This window comes from Pseudorca crassidens, chromosome 10, assembly GCF_039906515.1.
Source record: "Pseudorca crassidens isolate mPseCra1 chromosome 10, mPseCra1.hap1, whole genome shotgun sequence".
Lineage (NCBI taxonomy): Eukaryota > Metazoa > Chordata > Mammalia > Artiodactyla > Delphinidae > Pseudorca > Pseudorca crassidens.
In genome coordinates this window covers 107,039,640-107,059,446 of record NC_090305.1, presented here as the reverse complement: position 1 = coordinate 107,059,446, position 19,807 = coordinate 107,039,640, and the positions used below count along the sequence as shown (strand labels likewise).

Sequence of the window (19,807 nt, the reverse complement as noted above, 5' to 3'; positions counted from 1 at the left end):
ACACGTGCTTCACATAGTGGTGCCCCTCCCAGGATCACAGCGGGGAAGCGGCTATGCCTGAGGCTGGCAGGCCTGTCACAAAGGTGGCACCGAGCAGGGCCTGGCAGCAGCTGCTCAGGTAACTACAGCTAGGACTTCACCCTCCAGGCCCTGCCAGGAGCAGCAGGCCTGTCGGGCCGCACAGCACGGTGCTGGGACGGCTCTAGGGAGAGGCAGCCGCCGGGCCACCCAGACCCTCAGGCCCGCCCAGGGGCCGGTGCACGGGGCAGGATTCTCAGTCCCAGGCCCCCAGGTAGCAGGACGGCCAGGTCCATGTGCCCAGAGTTGCTCCTCTGGGCTCGTCGTGGTTCGCGCTCTGCCCCCAGAACGTCCAGGAACAGCTCTGTCCCGTCTCCAAGGACTCTCCCAGGCACTGGGGTGGACAGGAGGAGCTGAAGGAGTCGGACGCAATGGGAGGCAGGCTTGGAATACAGGACAAGGTCGCAAGGAGAGACTCAGAAGCCAGGCTACGAGGGCCAACCCCGTGGAAGCCCCTCAGAGACGAGGGCGGGCGAGAGGGTCAGAGGCGGGAAGCGGCAGAAGAGAGGCCACGGGGCCACGCAGCGTGGCAGCTGCGGTCCCTGCCACGCGTCCCGTGGACTCTGGGCGCCCTCAGGGCCGTGAGCGGGGCCGACCTGGGTGCCGGTGGTGCTGCCTGATCACGTGGGCCTTCACGCTGTGCTTGGAAGCAAAGAGCCTGTGGCAGCTGGACACCGGGCACCTGCTCTTCGTAGCGGCCACGTCCTGCAGGTGCTTCTTGGAGTGGATGTAGAGGCTGCTCCGCGCGGAGAACCTGGCACAGCACCCTGGGCAGAGAGAGGGACGCGTGTTAGCCTGAGGGTCCGCGTCCCCGCTCTGCCCCCCGCAAGCGCCCTCAGGCAGCATCACGAGGAAGCCTGAAGCCCCGCATCGGCCGCAGACAGGACGCGTGACCTGCACAAGCAGGCTGACCGCCTCCATTAAGCTGCTACTGGAAGAAAACCTGCGACCCCGTGACATCTGGGGCTGGAGAACACCCCAGAGACCCGCCACTTCCTCTCATTACGCCCCTGAGAAGCTGTTGCCCAGACGGGCCGAGCAGATGGCCGGGAATCGAGGCAGGAGGGGAGCCCGGAGTTGGCCCTGCCCAAGTCCGCAGAGCAGACACACAGCCGGGGCAGACCCAGAGATACAGCCGCCCTCCTTCACGCCCCAACGTCCCACTGCTGGAGCTCGGCACGGCGGGGTCACAGGAGGGAAGAGGGGTTCCTGACGGCCACAAGCTCGTCACCTGGTAGGGACACATAAGCAGCCGGCTGTCCTAACACAGGCGGACTAAAGCCCGGGGTCAGGCCGCCCAGCGTGCCGGGAGCAGAGGAGGGAAGGTCTCAGGAGACAGGTCACGTCTGAGGTGCCGGGCGGCGTGGCCACCACAGCAAGGAGGTGCGGCCGAGGGGCTGCCAGGCCACCCGTGTACGGCCGTCTCGACCCCCTCTGTAAAGCGGGGCCTCCACGGTACTCAGGACGCCCAGGAAGGACGCCACTGCGCTATCACGCTACAGCATGTCAGGGAAGGCGACGGGGTCGCTGGGGGCCGGAGGAGGGCTACTGCAGGAAAAGAGGCTACGCAGAGAGGAAACGGCCACGGCAGTAAGGGCTCTGCTACCCCTGAACTGATTTCATTTTCAAACAAAACTTCACACACGTTTGCCAGGTCAGGCTCAGGACAGGGCACTTGGGAAAGACAACAGAGAAGAGACATCTCTGGTCTTGCCCCCGGGGGCCCTGTCGCCACGCGTGCTCCACACCCCCTCCCAGCTGGGACCCTCACAGAGCCTTCCCGAGGGCAGGGTCGACCACCACAGGGACGTCGCCATGCTGCCGCCAGCAGAGTTTCTACTTGTGGAGATGCTTGCCAATTCCACAGGGAACAACGCAGGTATCATTTCAATTTGTATTTCCTTTGATGATCAGAAGCATGACCATTTTTTCATGTGTGTCAACGACTACGTTTTCCCAATTACAACATAATCTATTGAGACTTGTGTTACTGCTTTACAAATTAAGGATAGTCACACACAGCCCCACCCATTTCTACCACGCTACCACCCCGCCAGGGGAAGGGCAGAAGCAACTTGTCAAAGACAGACTTCCCTCCAAACCCAGCTCCTCAGGAGTCTGCCCAGCTCGCACCCACGTTCCGTGGGCTCCACGGCAGGCTGGAGGCCCAGAGAAGCCCCACCAGGCTCACGCCGCCCTCAGGCCGCCCCCGTCCACACTCCTGCCGTGCTGCGCTCCCCATCCTCTCCTCCTCCTGCTACTACTACGGGAACGGCGGGGAGTGGCGGCTTCTTAACTTCTTATTAAGAATGTTCCAAACGCCTACAAAACCAGAGAAGATGGTGAAATCACCCAGACTCAAGAACTGCCAGCTCTCAGCAAGTGTGACAAAGGATTCTGGGATGCCTCCGCCAGCCCGCCTTCACCGCCGCCCCCTTGACCACGCGCCGCCGGTCACCCTCTATGTCAGACCTGCGCAGAGCTCTCAAGGATGCACTTACCAAAAGGAAAATCCTGCCTCCTCCGTCGCCAGCCCTGCCCCTTCCTCTTTGCCTCAATCCCCTCGAGAAGGAGGGAAGCCTCGCCCCGCCCACCCGCGCCGCCAGCGCCGCAGGGGTTAGACCCCCCCCCCCAAGGTCTCTCCAGCCGCCCGCGGCCCCTCAGCTCCTCCTCGCACCGGCCCACTTGCCTCCTTTCCCAAACTTGGTGTTCTCTTGGCCCAGTGCCCACCTGGCCCCTCGCGTCCTCCTCGTCCTCCTCAGGCCCCTCCCGGGGCGCCCTCTGCTTGCCCACCCGCACGCAGGGCAGTTCCCAGGGTTCGACCTGCCGGCAGCGTCAGGTTACTGATGTCCTCTCGGCCCTTAATTAAACTCCCTGACCAGCTGGGCCCCCACCAGCCCCATTGGACAGAAGCAGAGAAGAGGCAGGGCTGGGAGCCGCACGCAGGCGCCTTCGCGGCACCTGTCCCGCCCCCAGCCCGCTTCTCAGGCCCCAGCAGCACCTGCGCCGCCTCCCGAGCATCTGTCAGCAAAGCCCGCGGGCTCCTGGAACGCAGCGCGTCCGCACCCACCTCCTGCCTGTGCCCCGTGTCCCCGTCTCAACTGAGACGCTGACCCAGCCGCCACCCCCTCCACAGCACCCGCTCCTGAACCCTCGCCAGGCACCATGCATTCTAACTCGCGCCTCTGCTGTCTACGCCGTCCCTCCCTTCCCAGCGCCTGCCCAGGCACCGGCCCATCTGCCCAGGACCCCAGGCTCAGCCTAAACCTCCACTGTGGCCCCATCACCCCGCCTAGAGCCCTCAGCCTGCTGCCCACACCGGCCCTTCTGCCTCCACCGCCCCTGCCTACCGGGAGCCACTCCCCCACCCCAAGAACCCTCTGGGTGACCTCCTCTGTGCGCCAAGCACCCTGCATGTTAGCTGTGTACCTGTGGCCCCAACCGGAGCCCTGGGGAGATGCGGGCCTGTGTCTGATTAGACCACCTGGGCTACATTCCAGAAACTGCTCAGCTGGAAGTGGGTCTTTGGTATCCCCTTCTCCAGGTGAGGAAACTGAAGCCCAGAGAGCCTTGCCTGAGGTCACTGATTCAGGGAGGGCGGAGCCAGCGTTCAACTTCACAGCCCGAGGGACCCGGCCCGCCGTCCCGGAATCGCGCCTCTAAAACGCCAGCCCGGCTTCACTGCTGTCCAGTCCCAGCGTGAGGAGCCACGGCTACGGAGTCCGAGACACGCGCCACGTGCCGAAATGGGCTTTCTTCACACGTTCCGTCAGCGGATCCTCACAACCGTCAAACCCAGACGGGACTCAGCAGAGTGCCCCCGCAGGGCCCAGTCCCGCGGCCTCACTCTGAATCTGCTCTTTCCGACACACTGCTCCCAAGACCCGGCCACCGGCTAAAACCAGCCGAGCCCACCTCACGGTGCAGTTGACACGACGCACCTCGAAGCAACTTCCATGCATAGCGTCCAGGCGGCCGTGGGGCCGGCTCACACCTACCTTCCACAGGACACGCGAAGGGCTTGGTGCCCAGGTGGGTGACGCTGTGGCCCTTGAGGTGCTCGGCCCTGGTGAACGACTTCCCGCAGCCCTCGACGGGGCAGGGGAAGCGGCGGTCCTCATCGTGCTTCCTGCGGGACAGAGAGCAACAGGCAGTGACCACTCACAAGCAGAGCGTTCCATTCAGGAGGAGCAGCCTCCCAGAGACCCTGATGAAGCCGCTTCCGCCGCTCAGCAACCCCGCTCGTACACGGGCTGTCCACACCGCAGGGGACACCACCTCACATACACACAGCCTTATTCTAAGTAGACACCTCAGATCCCAGCTGGGCAAGTACAGACGAACCACCCAACCTCCCTGGCTCCCAATGCAGAACAGGACAAGGGGCTTCCCTGGTGGTACAGCGGCTAAGAACCTGCCTGCCGATGCAGGGGACATGGGTTCGATCCCCGGTCTGGGAGGATCCCACATGCTGTGGAGCAACTAAGCCCATGCACCACAACTACTGAGCCTGTGCTCTAGAGCCCGCGAGCCACAACTTCTGAGCCCATGGGCTGCAACTACTGAAGCCTGCGCACCTAGAGCCCGTGCTCGGCAACAAGAGAAGCCACCACAAAGAGAAGGCCACGCACCACAATGAGAAGCGCCCGCTCGCCGCAACTAGAGAAAGCCTGCACGCAGCAATGAAGACCCAACGCAGCCAAAGATAAAATAAATAAAAATAAATAAATGTATAAAACAAAACGAAACAAAAACAGGAGAACAAGAGCTTCAGTGTCACAGCTGCTGAGAGCCCGAACAAGGGACACAGGCCAGGCGCCGAGTGTCACCTGCACAGAGGCCCAGTCCTCCAAGGCGTCATCACTGCCGCCGGAAGTTTGTAAAGACACGACGAAGCCTTAGTCTATAACCTTAATTTTTTTTAAATATCAAATTGCATATTAAGTATACCAGTTAAACTTAAAAACAAGTACACACAGAAAACACTGACTCTGGGGGATCAGATTCTGTGTGGTTTTCTTCTTACAAGGTTTCTGAATTCTCCAAGTTATCCACGTTGGTTTGTTTTTTATAACTTACAAAAATCCAAAGGTTATTCCACCCATAGGCTTCTACTACTAACGAACAACTCACCTGTTTTCAAAACTGACAGTTCAACCAGAATGTAAAGATTACCTCTTGTGCCTCAGGAGCTTAGACATGCTGGTGAAGGTCCAGCCGCAGCTGTCAGAGTCACAGATGAAAGGTCTCTCGCCTTAGGAAGGAAAAGAATCACACCACGTGATTACACACGTGAGCTGCGCCGGCGGCAGAGGGGGTCCAGGCGCCCCCGGCTTCTCACCTGTGTGGCTCCTCAGGTGGATCTTCAGACGACAGGCTTTGTCATACTGTTTGCTGCATCCAGGGAAGGAGCAAGAAAAGAGTTCCTGTTCCCTGAAGTGGGCCCGGTTATGGGAGAACAGAGCGCTCACTGTGATGAACGTCTTCTCACAGCCTGAACAGAGAAAACACAAACCCTGCTCACTGGCGTGACGAGAATCGCCACCCCAGGACGCTGCGTGCACGGGGGCAGACGCGGAGGACGACGACTGAGGAGCATCTCCAGACAGTGAAAGCCTTCGCAGCGAAAGCAGCAGCCCACGGGTGCACACAGGCCACCTGTCCCCATGTGACCGGGAGACACAGCACCGGATCAAGAGAAAGTCCTCCAGCACAGCTGTGCCCCCAGTTCTGTAGCTCAGACCCTGTGGACACGGTGGGAACTCAACCGCCCAGGTCACCCATGTGAGCCCAGAAACCCAACGAGAGAACTCAGAGACTAAGGAACAAGATTCCACCTGGTCAGGCTGAGCTTGGAAGGGCTGCAAACGACTGCAGTAACACCTGGGACTTTTTCACCTGTGAGAGTGAGGCCGCATCCCCCACCCTCGTAAATGTCCCCTGGACGTCCTTGGCGGCTGGCAGCCCGGCCTCTGACAGCGCGCTTCTCTCTCCCTTTGGTCCATTTCCTGGGGGTTCCCTGCTCTGTCAAGGGTCACTGGGGTCATCTTCGCTCACATGGCCTTTTTCCACCACCTGCATCGTCAACCCCGGCTGAGCCACCAGACTCTGCACATCACTAGTTCTCCTTTGACAGACAGGTTCAGTGCTCAAACAGGGCAGAAAACACGAGGCTACGAGACGCTGACCAGGAGTCTGCGCTGCAGCGCTTCTCAGAGCCTTTACGGTGCTGCCAGGTGCGCACAGCACTCTGCAGGACAGCGCAGGGAACCCCACTTTTCACAGCGACACGTAACCGGGAAACGCTGACCTTCCTGAATGCCTTCCAAGCCTCCTCTTGGGCATCAACCTGTCTGTGCCCAGCAGCCCCAGCCATTCCTTACTTCGGACCTAGGTGCCTTCTCACACTCCGGCAGGGAGGTCTGAACAGGCTCAGCAGGAAGCACCTTCCCCCAACCCACAGTCAAGCCTCCCGGCCCAGCTCTGCAATCCTTCCCACTGGAGCCTCCTCAGCGCCCCACTGCGTCTACCTGGGTCACCCCTCAGGACCCTCCGGTCCGGAACATTCACGCAGCTTCCCTGGTCCCTCTCCTGCTCCCGCCCACCTCAAACCAACACCCCGCGTACCATTCACCTCAAAACCCCCAGGGTGACCCCGTGCCCAGAAGCAGGCTGGACCCCGGTGCTCCTGGGCTCAGAAGGATGCCCCCGAGCTTTTTACTAGAGGGCGGTCCGCAGACCGCCGCCAGATTCCGAGTGCAGGACCAAGCGTTCGGAATCAGTGGCCTACAGCCATGCTCTCCACGGAGACGGGGTGCACAGGACAGGCCAGGGCACGTGGGAAGAAAACACGGGAACCTGGTAACATGTGAATTTTCTTCCGCCCTTTCAAAAGCCCACACGTGACTGCACTTCATAACATACATTCTAAGGAGCGCACTCCGCGTCCATGACGCATCAACAGGGTCGCCGGGCACACACTCGCGCTTCTCTTTTAAGGAAGGGCACCTGGGAGGCCCTCGGGCACTCTACCCCCAGCCCGCCCCACTGCCCCCATTCCCAGCCTTAGCTCTGCAGCGTGGCCCCCGCACCGCAGCCCCTCCTTCCCAGGCGGGAACCTTCTCTCGTGCAGACACACACTCCCCCCGAGAGCAGCTAGAGCTGCCTATCCCGGTAGAGAGCTCAGGGCACTCACAGCAGAGAAAGACCCCTCCGCCCACAGCATCCACCAGTCTCTCCGTCTGAAGATAAGGACGACTTTCAGAACTTTACGCAACTGTGAAGCCCGAAGGAAACAACGCTTTCAACGTCACAATAGTGGATGCACCGTACCTCCGCGATCATCCCCTCGGCGCCTTAACGCCTCGCCTGGGCCGCGTGGCCCTGCGTCCCTGCAGCCCGGGGCACGCGCCTACACGCCGGACGGAGCTTTTCTAAGTGACGAGACCTGCCTCAAACATCCCGTCTCCGGGCCCCGCCGGCGCCGCTCACCGGGAAAGTCGCACTTGTAGGGCCGCTCGGGCTCGAAGTGGCTGCGCTGGTGCGAGCTGAGCTTGGCGTGCGTGGGGAAGCGCTCGGCGCACACCTCGCACTTAAACAGGCTCTCCTGCTCGTGGCCCTTCATGTGCGCCCTGAGGTTGTACACGGTGGTGAACTTCTTGCCGCAGCCGCCCACCGGGCAGCCGAAAGGCCGCAGCTTGTCGTGCGACTGCAAGTGCCGCTTGAGCTTGTACGACGTGGTGAAGGCCCAGCCGCAGCCGTCCAGCGGGCACTTGAAGGGCCGCCGGCCCTGGCCGCCGCCGTGCGTCAGCAGGTGCACCTGGAGCTGGTGCTTCTTGGCGAAGGCGAGCGCGCACTGCGGCTCGGGGCAGCGGTAGCCGGGGCCGGCGGACGCGCGGCGGGCCCCTGCCGGGCTGGCGGCCTCCTGGCCGGGCGGCGGACGCCGGGACGGCGCGGCCAGCGCGAGGACGCCACGCTCCAGGTGCACCAGCAGGTCCTGGCCGCCGGCGGCCCGGGGGCCCACGAGAGGCGCGGCGCCGGGGACCTGCGCAGGGCGGCCGGCCGGGCTCGCGGCGGCGCCGGGCTGGGGCTCGGTCTCCCGCCGCCCCGGGGCTTCGGCCGCGCCGCGCGCCACTTCCAGCAGCACCACGAAGGAGTCGCCGCCGCCGGGGCCCGCCGGCCGGGCCTCCCCGCGCCGCGGCCCCTGCGCGCCGTCCTCTGGGTCCCGCAGCAGCAGCAGCCGGCGGTGCGCTGAGCCCGGGGTTCTGCGGGTCCGGCCGGGGCCGCCGCCGAGCTGGGGTCCGCGTGGGGCCGGGGCCGCAGCTGCGAGCAGCGCCGGCGCGTCCATCTTGGGCCGCTGCGCGTCCAGCCACCGCCTCGCCGGAAACGCCACCCCGCACGCACGCACGAGGAGCGCGACGCCGTGCGCTACGCACGCGAGTCGGCGCCAAAGCCCGGCGCGGAGTGCGACCCGGCGCGCGCCGGAGCGGGGCCCAGGCGCGCGTCAGAGGCGGCCCGAGGCGCGCATGCGCAGAGCGGCGGGCGGGGCGCGGGGCCTCCCAGGCCGCGTGACGTCAGGGCTCCGCGCGGTGGGCGGTACAGGGTGGGTCGCTAGCGGCTGGGGTTACGCCCCCGGCCGGGTCGCGCGGCGGAACCGGCGGAACCGTGGGTCGGGGACGGTCCGGCGGCTTGTAGCTCTGAGCGGTCCTGCCGCCTCAGTGAGCGCTGCCTCGCATCTCGTCCCCGCCCGGACCGACCGCGCCTCACCCGCGCGTTCCGGGACGATGACCCCGCGGCTGCCGTGCCCCCGCCCCCGGTCGGTCCTCCGCCGGCCGCGCCCGTGATCTAACAAAGCGCAGGTCCGGCTGCGCCCCCTCCCCGAGCGGCCCCGCTTTGTCCTTGCTCCCCACACCGGACCCCCGCCCCGCTCCCCCTCCTCCCGCAGGACGAGCGGGTTCCAGCCTGGGGGGCTCGCTCCGAGTGCCCCCCCCCGCCCCTCAGACAAGTCTCAACTGCAGTTGTTCCGTTCGTCCCTGTTCCAGTGAAGCCTCCGTGAGGACGGTGACCCTGTCGAGTCATTCACAGCTGTGTGCCCAGATGCTAGCAGTGGAGACGCTCAGTAAATGTGTGTTAAATTGAGGAATGCTGTATTATTAAAAGTTCTTCAGAAATACGGTACTTCGGGGGACTTCCCTGGCGCAGTGGTTAAGAATCCGCCTGCCAACGCGGGGGTCACGGATTCGATCCCTGGTCCAGGAAGATCGCACCTGCCGCAACTAAGCCCGCATGTCGCAACTACTGGAGGCCACACACCTAGAGCCGGTGCTCCCCAATGAGAAGCCACGGCAATGAGAAGCCCGCGCACCACAACATAGACCCCGCTCGCCGCAATTAGAGAAAAGCCCGCGTGCAGCAACGAAGACCCAACGCAGCCATATATAAATTTATTTTTAAAAAAGAAGAAATAAGGTACTTCAGGAGTTCCCTGGTGGTCCAGAGGTTAGGACTCCGCGCTTGCAATGCCGGTTGGGGAACTTAGGTCTCTCCACACGGCCAATAAATAAATAAAATAAGGTACATCAATAATATTGAAAAGAACAGGAAACATTTATATGTAAGAATTTTTGCGGTACGCAGGCGTCTCACTGCTGTGGCCTCTCCCGTTGCGGAGCACAGGCTCCGGACGCGCAGGCTCAGCGGCCATGGCTCACGGGCCCAGCCGCTCCGCGGCATGTGGGATCCCCCTGGACCGGGGCACGAACCCGCGTCTCCTGCATCGGCAGGTGGACTCTCAACCACTGTGCCACCAGGGAAGCCCAGGCTGACAGTATTTTTAAAAACATTTTTAAATGGGTGAAATGAGCCCTGTTAAACGTTTGCCAAGGACTCTCCTTGCCCTCCCAACCACCCTGCAACAAGCAGGCAGGAGCAGAGGGGCAGCTCATTCCCTGGCCTTGACTGCCGGTGGTGGTTCGGTGATGTCTCAGGCACAGACAGAAAGGCACATTCTAGAGCGATTCCGGGCATTAGGAGCACCGCAGACACTGCGCGTTCACCCTCAGTAACCCAGGCCCTGCCCTCCGAGCAGGTGGGTGTAGAGAGGCCTTGGGGCAGCCGGGGGAGGAGAAGCGGAGGACACACGCGCACTTGTCATATTTGCATTTGGGGGGAAACCCCACCAGCCTAGCTGCTGCTCTCCCAGCACCTGATAGGCTGAAAGGCCTCACTGTGGACTCTGAACGGCCAATGGTAGCATGCAGTCCTTCCGGAGCTGTGGCAGGAGTGGGGCTGGGCTGGGCCGGGCGTTCCAATGTGCTTTTTTCCCCAACACCACCAGGCAGTTGGCACATCTGACACCATCTACCAGGAGATCCCGCAGCTCAAGTGCTCAGGCCTGCCAGAGTGCCGTCAGATGCCCATTGCAAGTCAGGTTGGCACCTGTGCTTCTGACCCACCGGCTACACATGGAGGGTTCCCATGACCCCCTCCTCGGGTTCAATTAACTTGCTAGAGCAGCTCAGAGAACTCGGAGAAACATTTTACTTAAATCACTGGCTTATCATGAAATGACATAACTCAAGAACAGCCCGATGGAAGAGGTGCGCAGGGCCAGGCCTGGGGAAGGACTCGGGCTCCCTCTGCAGTGTGCCGCTCACCCCGGATCTGCAGGGCTTCACCAGCCCAGAAGCTCTCCGCATCCCCTTCCTTTTGTTTTTTTCTGGAGCCTTCCTTACACAGGCGAAATGGATGAAATCATGGGCCATCAGTGATTGATTCAACCTCCAGCCCCTCTCCCCTCCCTGGAGGTCGCGGGTGGGAAACTGAAAGTTCAACTCTCCAATCACAAGGTTGGGTCCCCGGGTGACCAGCCCCATCTCAGGTGAGGCCCCAAATTCGGAAACATAGATTCAGGTGTGGCAGAAAGGGGCTTGTTACGAATAGCAAAACACCTCATCTCTCTCATCACTTAGGAAATTCCACGGGTTTTAGGAGCTCTGGGCCAGAAACAGGGCTGAAGACCAAACACATATTTCTCATTGTAAATCATCGTACCACAGAGTTAATTTCTCCATCAAAGATTGCCATGACGGTAAATTTTACACGTCGTGTGGACTGGGCCGTTTTACACCTTGCTTCTGGGTGTGTCCACGAGGGTGTTTGCAGATGAGATTAGGATTTGAATGGGGGGGGCTCCCCAGAGAAAGTGATAGGCGTCATGCAAAACAGAAGGTGGGAGGAGACGCAGCTTGCCTTTTTCTGCCTCCCTCTTGAGCTGGGACCCCTCCTCTCATCTCCCGCCTTGGGTGGGGACTCACACCATCGGCGCCCCGGGCTCCCTGGCCCTGGTGCTGGGGCTGAACTGCGCCCCCGGCTTCCCTGGGCCTCCGGCGCACGTGACATAGACGGCATCTACCTCTATACATGGACATCTATCTATGGCACATACGGATATACGTACGGGTATACCTCCTGCTGGTTCTCTAGAGAGCCCTAATACAGACAGATTCAAATCCCAACAGAGGCCATGCAGGTGACACAAACGTGGGGAACAGGCAGGGGTAAGAAATCAGCAGCTCCTGTCCAAGAATAAACAACAAACACACGTGGCCTCGCCGCTGGAGGACAGCAGAGGCTGCAGGGCTGCGGTAACTTGGGTGAAACAAGCCTCGACCCAAGGGGCCTCCGGCTAATTGCCGTCACAGCGGTGGCGAGCGCGTGGCGTCACCTAATCTCTTGACTTCTTTAAGTAACTCAAAATCTGGATTTTTTAAGTGAAATTTCCCAATTTCTAAAAATCGGTGACAATGTCAAAAAATTTTTACAGAGGGCAGGGCAAATAGAACGCGAGTGCAGGTCAAGTCCAGTGCCAGCCCCCAGGGTAGGAGCCCCCTCTGGAAAGCCCAGGGCGAGAGAGCTGAGCCCTCCTGCACCGGCCTGCGCTGGCCGGCAGGGAGAGCCTCTGTTCCCGGGGGGGTCCACGTTCCCAGGGAGCAGAGGGCGCCCCGGGAGGGGCCCGGAGACTTTCACAAGCCCCAGTTTCGAAGGCAGCTGAACTCACGCCCATCAGGGCCGACTGTTTTCTACCTTCACTGTTTTGATGAAAACATTTCTGAGCGGACTACACACCTCTCCTTTCTTCAAGAAGGCTGGCAGAAGGTTGCTGCTGGTGGGAAGGAGCAAATACCTAAGTTAATGGTTTTGGTGCTTTTCTAATTGTGGGAAGAGGTGAGAATCCAGGTTCATAAACGACTGCTCCAGAAAACACCTGACCCTGTGAGGGCCTGTGCTGCCCGTTTTCCCAGAACACAGAGTCTCACCCTGCTCTTCGCCCTGAACTTTCCGGGTGCGCTGAAACGTCAGCGGCTGCAGTGGCTGGTGACCCAGGCTGCGGCCACTGCCCTGACTCCCCCCGGGCCCGGTGGCGGCTCCGCTCTGGGTGTCAGCTGTCCCTTCTCCCTGCTGGCAGCTGAGGCAGGGGAGGAGACTGCTCACTGGCGGCCTCAGTAGGGCGCCTAGGGCGGGTGTGCAGCCCTCACACGTGGCCGGAAGCCTCCTGAGACCCTGCCCTGAGGCTGGCCGAGCCTGGCTGTCCTGAATAAGCGAGGGTGCTGGATGGGAAAGGATGACGGGAGGGCCCGGTCTTCAAACTGGACATATCCTCTTTGTCTCTCCCTAGGAACAGGGAATGTCCGCACAGATACACGCAGCAGGGTGCCCTCCGTGGAGACTTGTTGGCGGCGATACGACCATTTGGACCCCGTGCTCGCCGTGTGGAAGAGAAGCCCTCCCAGGATGGCTTTAGCACGTGAGGACCAAGGAGAAGGGGAGGCCATCCGGGCCTGCCAGGAGCCCAGGCGCCTCGGCCTTTCCACGTGCCTCCAGGTGCCGCGGTGAGCCTCATGGTCACTTCACAGCAGGGCTGCGGTGCTCCCAGGCATCACACCTGAGGTTCTGGCAGGAGGAAGGGGCAAAAGCAAAGAGCGATGCAGCCGCGCCTGTCCGTTTTTATTACAGCTTTCCCGGAAGACCCACCCAGCAGACTTCCACGTCGCCTCATGGGCCGGAACCAGGCCAACGGTCACTCCTAATTACAAGGGCGGCTGGAAAATCGGCTACTTTTTACGTGCACGTTGCTGCCCAGACAACAGTGGGGTTTTGTTAGCTCAGGCGAAGGTGGAATGGCCCGTGGGGAGGACTCGGCCCCCCGGCTAGACGTGGGGGGCGGGTGTCAAGTTTTCTGCGGCTCCTTGGAGACCGGCCCCCAATCTCTTTCTCAATTGGAGCCTGTCGTGGGAACCAAGGAGAATGAGGACCTGGCCTCTCTGTGCAGCGAGGTCGCAGGTCTCGGGCGTGGACCGCCGGCCCGGGCCAGGCCGTCTCTGCCTGGTCACCTGGCGGTCCCACACCAGTCGGTCGGTCGGTCGGGGGAAGGCGGGGCGATGGGCGAGAGCCTGGCCAAAGGAGCACCTGGCCCTTGGCGGGAGGAGGGACAGCAGGCGGCCCCAAGGACTGGTCAGTGCCCCACTCGGCCACTTTCACGGCACCAGCCCCCCGAGCCCACTCGGCGCCAGACCTGAGCACCCAGCCCTGAAGAAGACCCCCACTGCCTTCCCGGTCCCCAGGGAGCCGCGTGGGGACAGCAGAGGTCCCCGCCCCCTGGCCTCAGCTGTAAGCTGGGGGCGCAGTGACACTCCCTCCGGGTGGTGAGCCCCAAGAGGGCGTGAGCACAGCTCCTGACCCAGGAGAGCACGGGGAGTAGCGGAGGGAGCCGGCGGGCTGTGAGGCGAGGGCGGGGCCGAGGTGGTGAGGGGACCACAGGGCTCTCGGTCCCGCTCACAGCCGCAGGGCCCGCTGGAGCACACGCTCATCCGCCACCTCATGGGGCAGCGTCACCACCAAGCCCCTGTCCTCCTGCATCGTCCGGCAGATGATCTCGTAGGCCTTCGGGTTCCCGGACCAGCAGCGGCGGGCCACCTGCCGGCGGGGCGGGGAGAGGGCGTGCAGTGTAGGTGCCACGTCGTCGGCGGGTCAGTGGGTTCCCACCAGGCGTTCCCAGGTCACACCTCCTCCTCTCTTGGCCAGAAAACTGACCCACCCGCCTGTGACGGCGTGACACTGGCCATCCTTCTGCCCGAACTCCCCCCCACCCACCTCGGGCAGGGGCCCCAGGCCAGGCCCAGCGTCCTCAGGGCCCCCTGGACGGTGGCCTCGGCCCTCCCCCCACCTCTGGCTGCCTTCCTGCCACTCCCCAACTCCCCCAGCCATTCCCTCACTGCCGCACCGCCTTCCGGACGAGGACCAGCCCCCTCTGCTGGGGCTCCGCCCCTCCACTCTCCTGGGCCACCCAAGTCTAACCCTAGCGCAGCGCTCCCAAGCCCTTCCCCATTCCACTCCCATCTGCAAATACCCCCCATCACCCCCTGACCTCGCATTCGTGCTGCTTCCCCCTTCAGGCCCGCGTGGCCATAGAGACGGCTGGAGCCCCGCACCACACGCGCACGCACAAGCAGGCACGCGAGCGACACCGCCCAGGCCCCCTGCGGACACAGGCTGGGCGGGAAAGAGCCCGTCTGAAGAGGAGGGAAACCCTGGCGGTGGCTGGAGGGGAGACACAGGAGCAGCGGGGGCTCCGGACTGTTTTCTGGGAGGGGGGCAGGGCCACTGACGGGGAGGGGCCAGGGGGTCACTCACTCCGTTGGAGACGTCCCAGCTGAGCATCATCTTGGCCTTCTGCTCAGCCTCCTGGGTCCCGTCCAGCACAAGGCCAAATCCCCCGTTGATCACCTCACCCCTGCGAGAGGCAAAAGGTTCCCAGGTCACGCTGGGTCCGACCCTGCGAGGGGCAGGCCTGCTTCGGAAGCGCTGTCTGGGGAAACAGCCCCGCAGCCCGGAGCCTGCCTGTGCCTAACGACCGAGGGATGCAGGCTGCCGGCTCGTGCCTCCGCGCTCCACCCACAGACCCCAGGCCCCCTTCCGGGCCCCCACGTGTCGCCTCCGTGGGGGGCGGGGCCGCCTCTTCCGGGCCCCCACGTGGCTCTCTTCCTGCCGTCCTTCGCGCTCGTCCTCCTGTACTCGCATTCGGGGTCCTGATTACTTGATTTGAGGGCCGAGTTCCCGGATGCCCAGCATTTGCTGGACCACCTCCTCTCCCGGGTTTGACGTGCTCTGGGGTCCCTCGTCCCTGAGAGCTGTCATTCCATTCTCATCATCCACGTGGGCCAGTGCCCGTCCTCTCCCGCTGCTTGCCCCGCAGTTCCTCCCCATCAGCCACGGAGACTGCGTCCTTCCTGAAGCCCCGGGATTCATCCTCACCCTCCACGGCTTTCTCCAAGGCTCCTGCCCAGCTCACATCCCTGACCCTCCAGCCCCTTTCGGTTACACACACACGAAACGCCCTCAATCTTGTCAGCTCCTGCCAGGTTTTACTGCCAGGCTCAGCTCTCAGATCCTCTGGCCCCTCCGGCCTCACCCCCTTCTCTGCCCAGCTGGACCCTCCCGACAACCTCAGCCGGTTCCCATCCCACCCAGGGAGCGGAAGCGGAACTCCTGCGCCCGGGCCCGCGTCCCTGCAGCCGGCCGCCCTGTGCCCGCGAGCGGGCTCCCAGCACTTCCCGTGGCCCCTGTGGTGGAGGGGGCTCTGCACGGATTCAAGGTCGTCACCACTCGCTCGTCAGAGGCTGGTGCCGAGGATCAGAGGACAAAGCAGGCGGCAGCCACAGTCCTTTGACCAGAGAGGACTTTTGGAGATTAGAACGACATCTTTCATTTTGGTAGCCCGAAGCCCAGATGGTCAGAGAGCAAAGGTGCCCAGCTCCAGGGGACCTCTGCAAACCCTGCCTGGAGCAGTCCAGGGCCCAGGAAGACAGCAAGAAAGGAGAACCTGTATCCCGGAGCAGTTGCTGGACAGAGAACGGTCCCGTTGAGAAGGACATAAAAGCAGAACCCTATGTCACATGTACCAAGAGTCAGTGCCAGATGTACTAAGGAAGGAAGCACTCAACATTATAAGATGAACAAGAGCACGCAACTCAGGAACAGGACCCTGGGAGAGCGACTCAAAGCAAAACAGCAGAGTCTGTAACTCTGGCCCAGCAGCCCGGAAGCCCTGGGTTTCAGGCAGTGATACCGGCCAGGGCTGAAGAGGTTATGCAAACAGGAATCTTCATGCCGGGAACTGTGGCGCCCACGGTGCACACACAGTGACGGTTCACGTTCACGGGAGGGGGGCCTCGGCAGGGCGGGGCCTGTCCTGGCTCCTTCACAAGTGACTGCGGGTGGCTTTGCCGGGAACCCCAGGCAGAGTCACATTCTCGGTGCTGCTGCCTCATAGGTGGGACCATCGAGGTGATTCGACGAGTGTCTCTGGAGACACCCGTGCACAGGTCGTGCACCATAGGAGCCTTAGCTGCCGCGACTAATCTCCACCGCTAGCCCGCAAAGCATGCTGCTACCGTGACCATTTGTCCAGGAGAAACAAGCTCCTTGGGGAGCCCCATGCACAGCCGGGTTCGAGATATGCTCTAGTGAGGAAACAGCATCTTATCCAGATAAAGACGGTGCACTTATTCCTCAAACCCCCGGGGGTTGGACCAGGTGTGAGGACAGAAGGCAGGGACACAGGGACTGAGGGGAAGGCCCGGACCCTCCCTGGAGGGACGGAACCACACAGGCTCTACGCAGCCGTCCAACCCGCCGAGACCAGGGACTGACTGCCGACTCTCCCGCTCTGCGCCCTGTCTAAAAGGAGCAGACGGCAGGGACCGCGGGCGGGCAGCACAGGACACACCCCAGCACACAGTCAGAGCAGACTGGGCAGAGCAGGGGCCGCAGAGCGACCCAGTGCCGACACTGACCAGCTCAGAAACGGGAACGCAAACTGAGAGGTATCAGTGGCTTATGACTTAGACACTTGCTTTTCCATACAAGAAGGCAAAAACTATAGCTGGAGACGGAAGGAAGAACAGGCATGGGACAGATTTTTCCCGCTGATCTTCACAGGAAGGTTTGCAGCAGTATCTGGTGGATTAAATCATGCACGTCTGTGTCTGATGGATTCCCGGTGAATCTGAGGCACTTTCCAAAGGAGCCCTCGAGGGCGGCCACGACCGAGGGCCTCGGGGCCAGCGCCTCGCCGGTCGCGCCCTGTCAGAGCCTAGGGCAGCCTGGCAGTGAGAGGGGACCCCGCTCTGGGAGCCCCGTGCAGGGTCAGCGGCAAGCACTGTCCTGCACACTTTCTCGGGGGGCTCCGTCCTGCCTTCTGCGGTCCTGTCACCAATGTCGCGAATCCAGGGACAACAGATCTGGGTCCATATCTGGCTCCACCAGCACCTCCGGCCCCCTTCAGAGCTGCTCTTGCACCTGCAGCATGACTCAGCAAACCCAGTGCCAACACGCCAGGCGCTCCCTCCCGTCCTGGTTTTCTCCAGCCTGTGTCTCTGAAAGGACACGCGATCCGATCACATTTTCCATTCATGAGAGCCACCTGACTGGGCTGCAGCTCGGAATTCCGGCCTCGAAGGGCCCAAGGCCAAGCCAGCCCCCGGGGACACTCTGGAAGCTGCAGCGTGAAGGACTTGGCTCTGGAGGGCAAGTCCAGGCTTGATCCGGCCAAAACGGGCTCAGAGGTCAGCTCAGAGGTGGCCGGGCCTGGGCAGCTGTCTTCCTCTGCGGGGCCACGGCGCCCCCTGCTGCTCTGAGGAGCCAGGAATCCCACGCGACCAGAGCTCCCCAGGCGACCCCCCCACCCCCACCCCCGCCCAGAGGCCACGCGCACAGGTGTAGCCCCAGCTGCCTGCTGCCTCAGTTTCCGCATCTGTAGATGCATTTCTTTTCCAGGAGTGGGTGAGACAGGGGATTCAAATGCTTGCCATGCGGTCCACTTGCAGTAAACGTTAGTTATTCATCGTTCTTAGCAGCAAATATGACATCACGGTTTATAACAAGAAAGACGTATTTGGTCTTTGCCCACCGTTCCTGGCACGGAGCTCCCAAAACCCTTGGAATTTCCTCTGCTGAGAGGGATGAAGGTGTCTTTCCTTATGCTGATGAGCTGACTCTGGGAAACCACCCAAGGATGGGGCTGGATGCCAGTGGAGCCGCCGTGTGATCAGAGGCCTGGAACGTGGGTCCCAGCCCCTGACCTTCCGGGAGGGCAGGGGGGCTGGAGGCGGAATCAGTCACCAGTGGCCGTGATGCAGTCAATCCCGCCCGTGTAAGGAACCCTCCAGAGAAACCCCGAAGGAGCGGGTTCAGAGAGCGCCCAGGCTGGGGAGCCAGAGTGCTTCCACGTGCTGCCGTGCCCGGCCCCAGCCCCACAGGGTCCCTTTGGGTCCTCAATTCGTGTATCTCCTCATCCAGCTACAGATTCACATCCTTTGATATCTTTTGTAGTAAATCAGAAATCCAGTGACTAAATGGGTTCCCTGCGTTCTGTGAGCTGCTCTAGCAAACCAGTGGAACCCGAGGAAGCGGCTGCAGGGACCCCTGATCTGCAGCTGGTGGGTCGGAAGCACGGGTAATACTGTGCACATGTGACTGGAGTCGGCAGGTGGGTGGGGGACAGCCCTGTGGGACTGAGCCCTCAGCCGTGGGATCTGACGTTATCTCTGTGCTGACAGTGTTGGAACTGAGTGGAACTGCAGGACACGCAGCTGGTGTCAGAAAACCCCCTCGGGTTGGAACTGGGTGCAGAATTATAGGGACGTCCCCACGAGGGAACTGCATCTGTCGCCCAGAAGGGAGCCTCCCAGAAGCCCTAGCTCCCTCGCGGCGTGGGCTGGAAACAGGCCTGGCTGGGTAGAGAGGGGCCAGGACACAGGGAGCCCAGAACCCAGGTCCCCGCCTCCCAGCCCAGCCCCTGGCGGAGTGAAAGGACGGGGCCAGGAGAGTGCTGAGCATTCCCTGGAAAACATCTGTGAAAGCAGCATGAAAACGACAGGGAAGGGTGATTTACGGCGTCCACGGCAGGCCTTGGTGTCCCGCGCGACGGGTGAGACCCCAAAGGTGGGGTGTTGGGCAAGGCCCCCATTTCCAGCTCACACGAGGAGCCCTCGGTAGCGGGAGCTCCAGGAAGCAGGCCCAGGACCCTGGAGGAGACCCCCGAGCCTTCCACAGGAGCCCCAGCTGCACCACCGGCCCCCAGAAACCTCCTTACCAGCCGACACCCCCGCCGTTGTGCAGGGCAACCCAGGTGGCTCCCCGGAACGCATCTCCCACGAAGTTCTGCACGGCCATGTCTGTGGAAACAGAGCCCCGTCAGCCCCCAAGGAAGGCAGCCAGGCCGGGCCAGGGTCTGAGGGACGGATGGGAACAAGGCAGGGCAACTGCAGGAACAGCGAAATTTGTATTTTCAGAGCCAAGCAAAGCAGGACAATGAACGAGTGCCCGACGAGCACTGTCGCCCCCTGCTGTCTTCTCTCCGGTGCCAGGTACAGCGCCCCAGAGGCACGAAGGGCAAAGGAATTCAAAGGGATGTGGTGGCAGTGTCAGCTCAGATGGCAAAGAGCGTCCGTCCCACCCTTAGAGCAAACACGCTAAATTGGGGGCAAACTGCAAATCACCAACTGTCCTCGGCCCCTCAGAGGCCCGAGGTCCCAGGGCGGCCAGCTACCCAGAACTCTGTGGGGAGGCAGGCACCTGCCCAGAACTCTGTGGGGAGGCAGGCACCTGCACGGAAACGGAACCCGTGCCTCACCCGTGTCTAAGGACTCGCTGAGTGACAAGCCTCAGC

At 62.1% G+C, this 19,807-nt stretch overlaps 2 protein-coding genes across 8 annotated transcripts in view; both read right to left on the bottom strand.

Moving 5' to 3' along the window:
* ZXDC (ZXD family zinc finger C) overlaps positions 1 to 8,459 on the bottom strand; it is a 28,370-nt gene extending 19,911 nt beyond the window's left edge. For all 6 annotated transcript variants that reach the window (XM_067755710.1, XM_067755711.1, XM_067755712.1 and 3 more), the window contains exons 1-5: positions 7,570 to 8,459; positions 5,420 to 5,572; positions 5,254 to 5,332; positions 4,077 to 4,207; positions 675 to 845 (exon numbers count right to left, since the gene is read on the bottom strand). In XM_067755710.1, coding sequence (XP_067611811.1) covers positions 675 to 845; positions 4,077 to 4,207; positions 5,254 to 5,332; positions 5,420 to 5,572; positions 7,570 to 8,425 — 1,390 coding nt within the window. In that variant the 5' untranslated portion in view covers positions 8,426 to 8,459. The remainder of the gene's footprint in view (positions 1 to 674; positions 846 to 4,076; positions 4,208 to 5,253; positions 5,333 to 5,419; positions 5,573 to 7,569) is intronic.
* A 1,239-nt stretch (positions 8,460 to 9,698) lies between these two features.
* UROC1 (urocanate hydratase 1) overlaps positions 9,699 to 19,807 on the bottom strand; it is a 34,615-nt gene continuing 24,506 nt past the window's right edge. The window contains exons 18-21 of one of the 2 annotated variants that reach the window (XM_067755716.1): positions 19,232 to 19,313; positions 14,770 to 14,869; positions 14,504 to 14,628; positions 9,699 to 14,052 (exon numbers count right to left, since the gene is read on the bottom strand). In XM_067755716.1, the coding sequence (XP_067611817.1) occupies positions 13,968 to 14,052; positions 14,504 to 14,628; positions 14,770 to 14,869; positions 19,232 to 19,313 (392 nt within the window). In that variant the 3' untranslated portion in view covers positions 9,699 to 13,967. The remainder of the gene's footprint in view (positions 14,053 to 14,503; positions 14,629 to 14,769; positions 14,870 to 19,231; positions 19,314 to 19,807) is intronic. The other variant, XM_067755717.1, reaches the window with a different exon arrangement.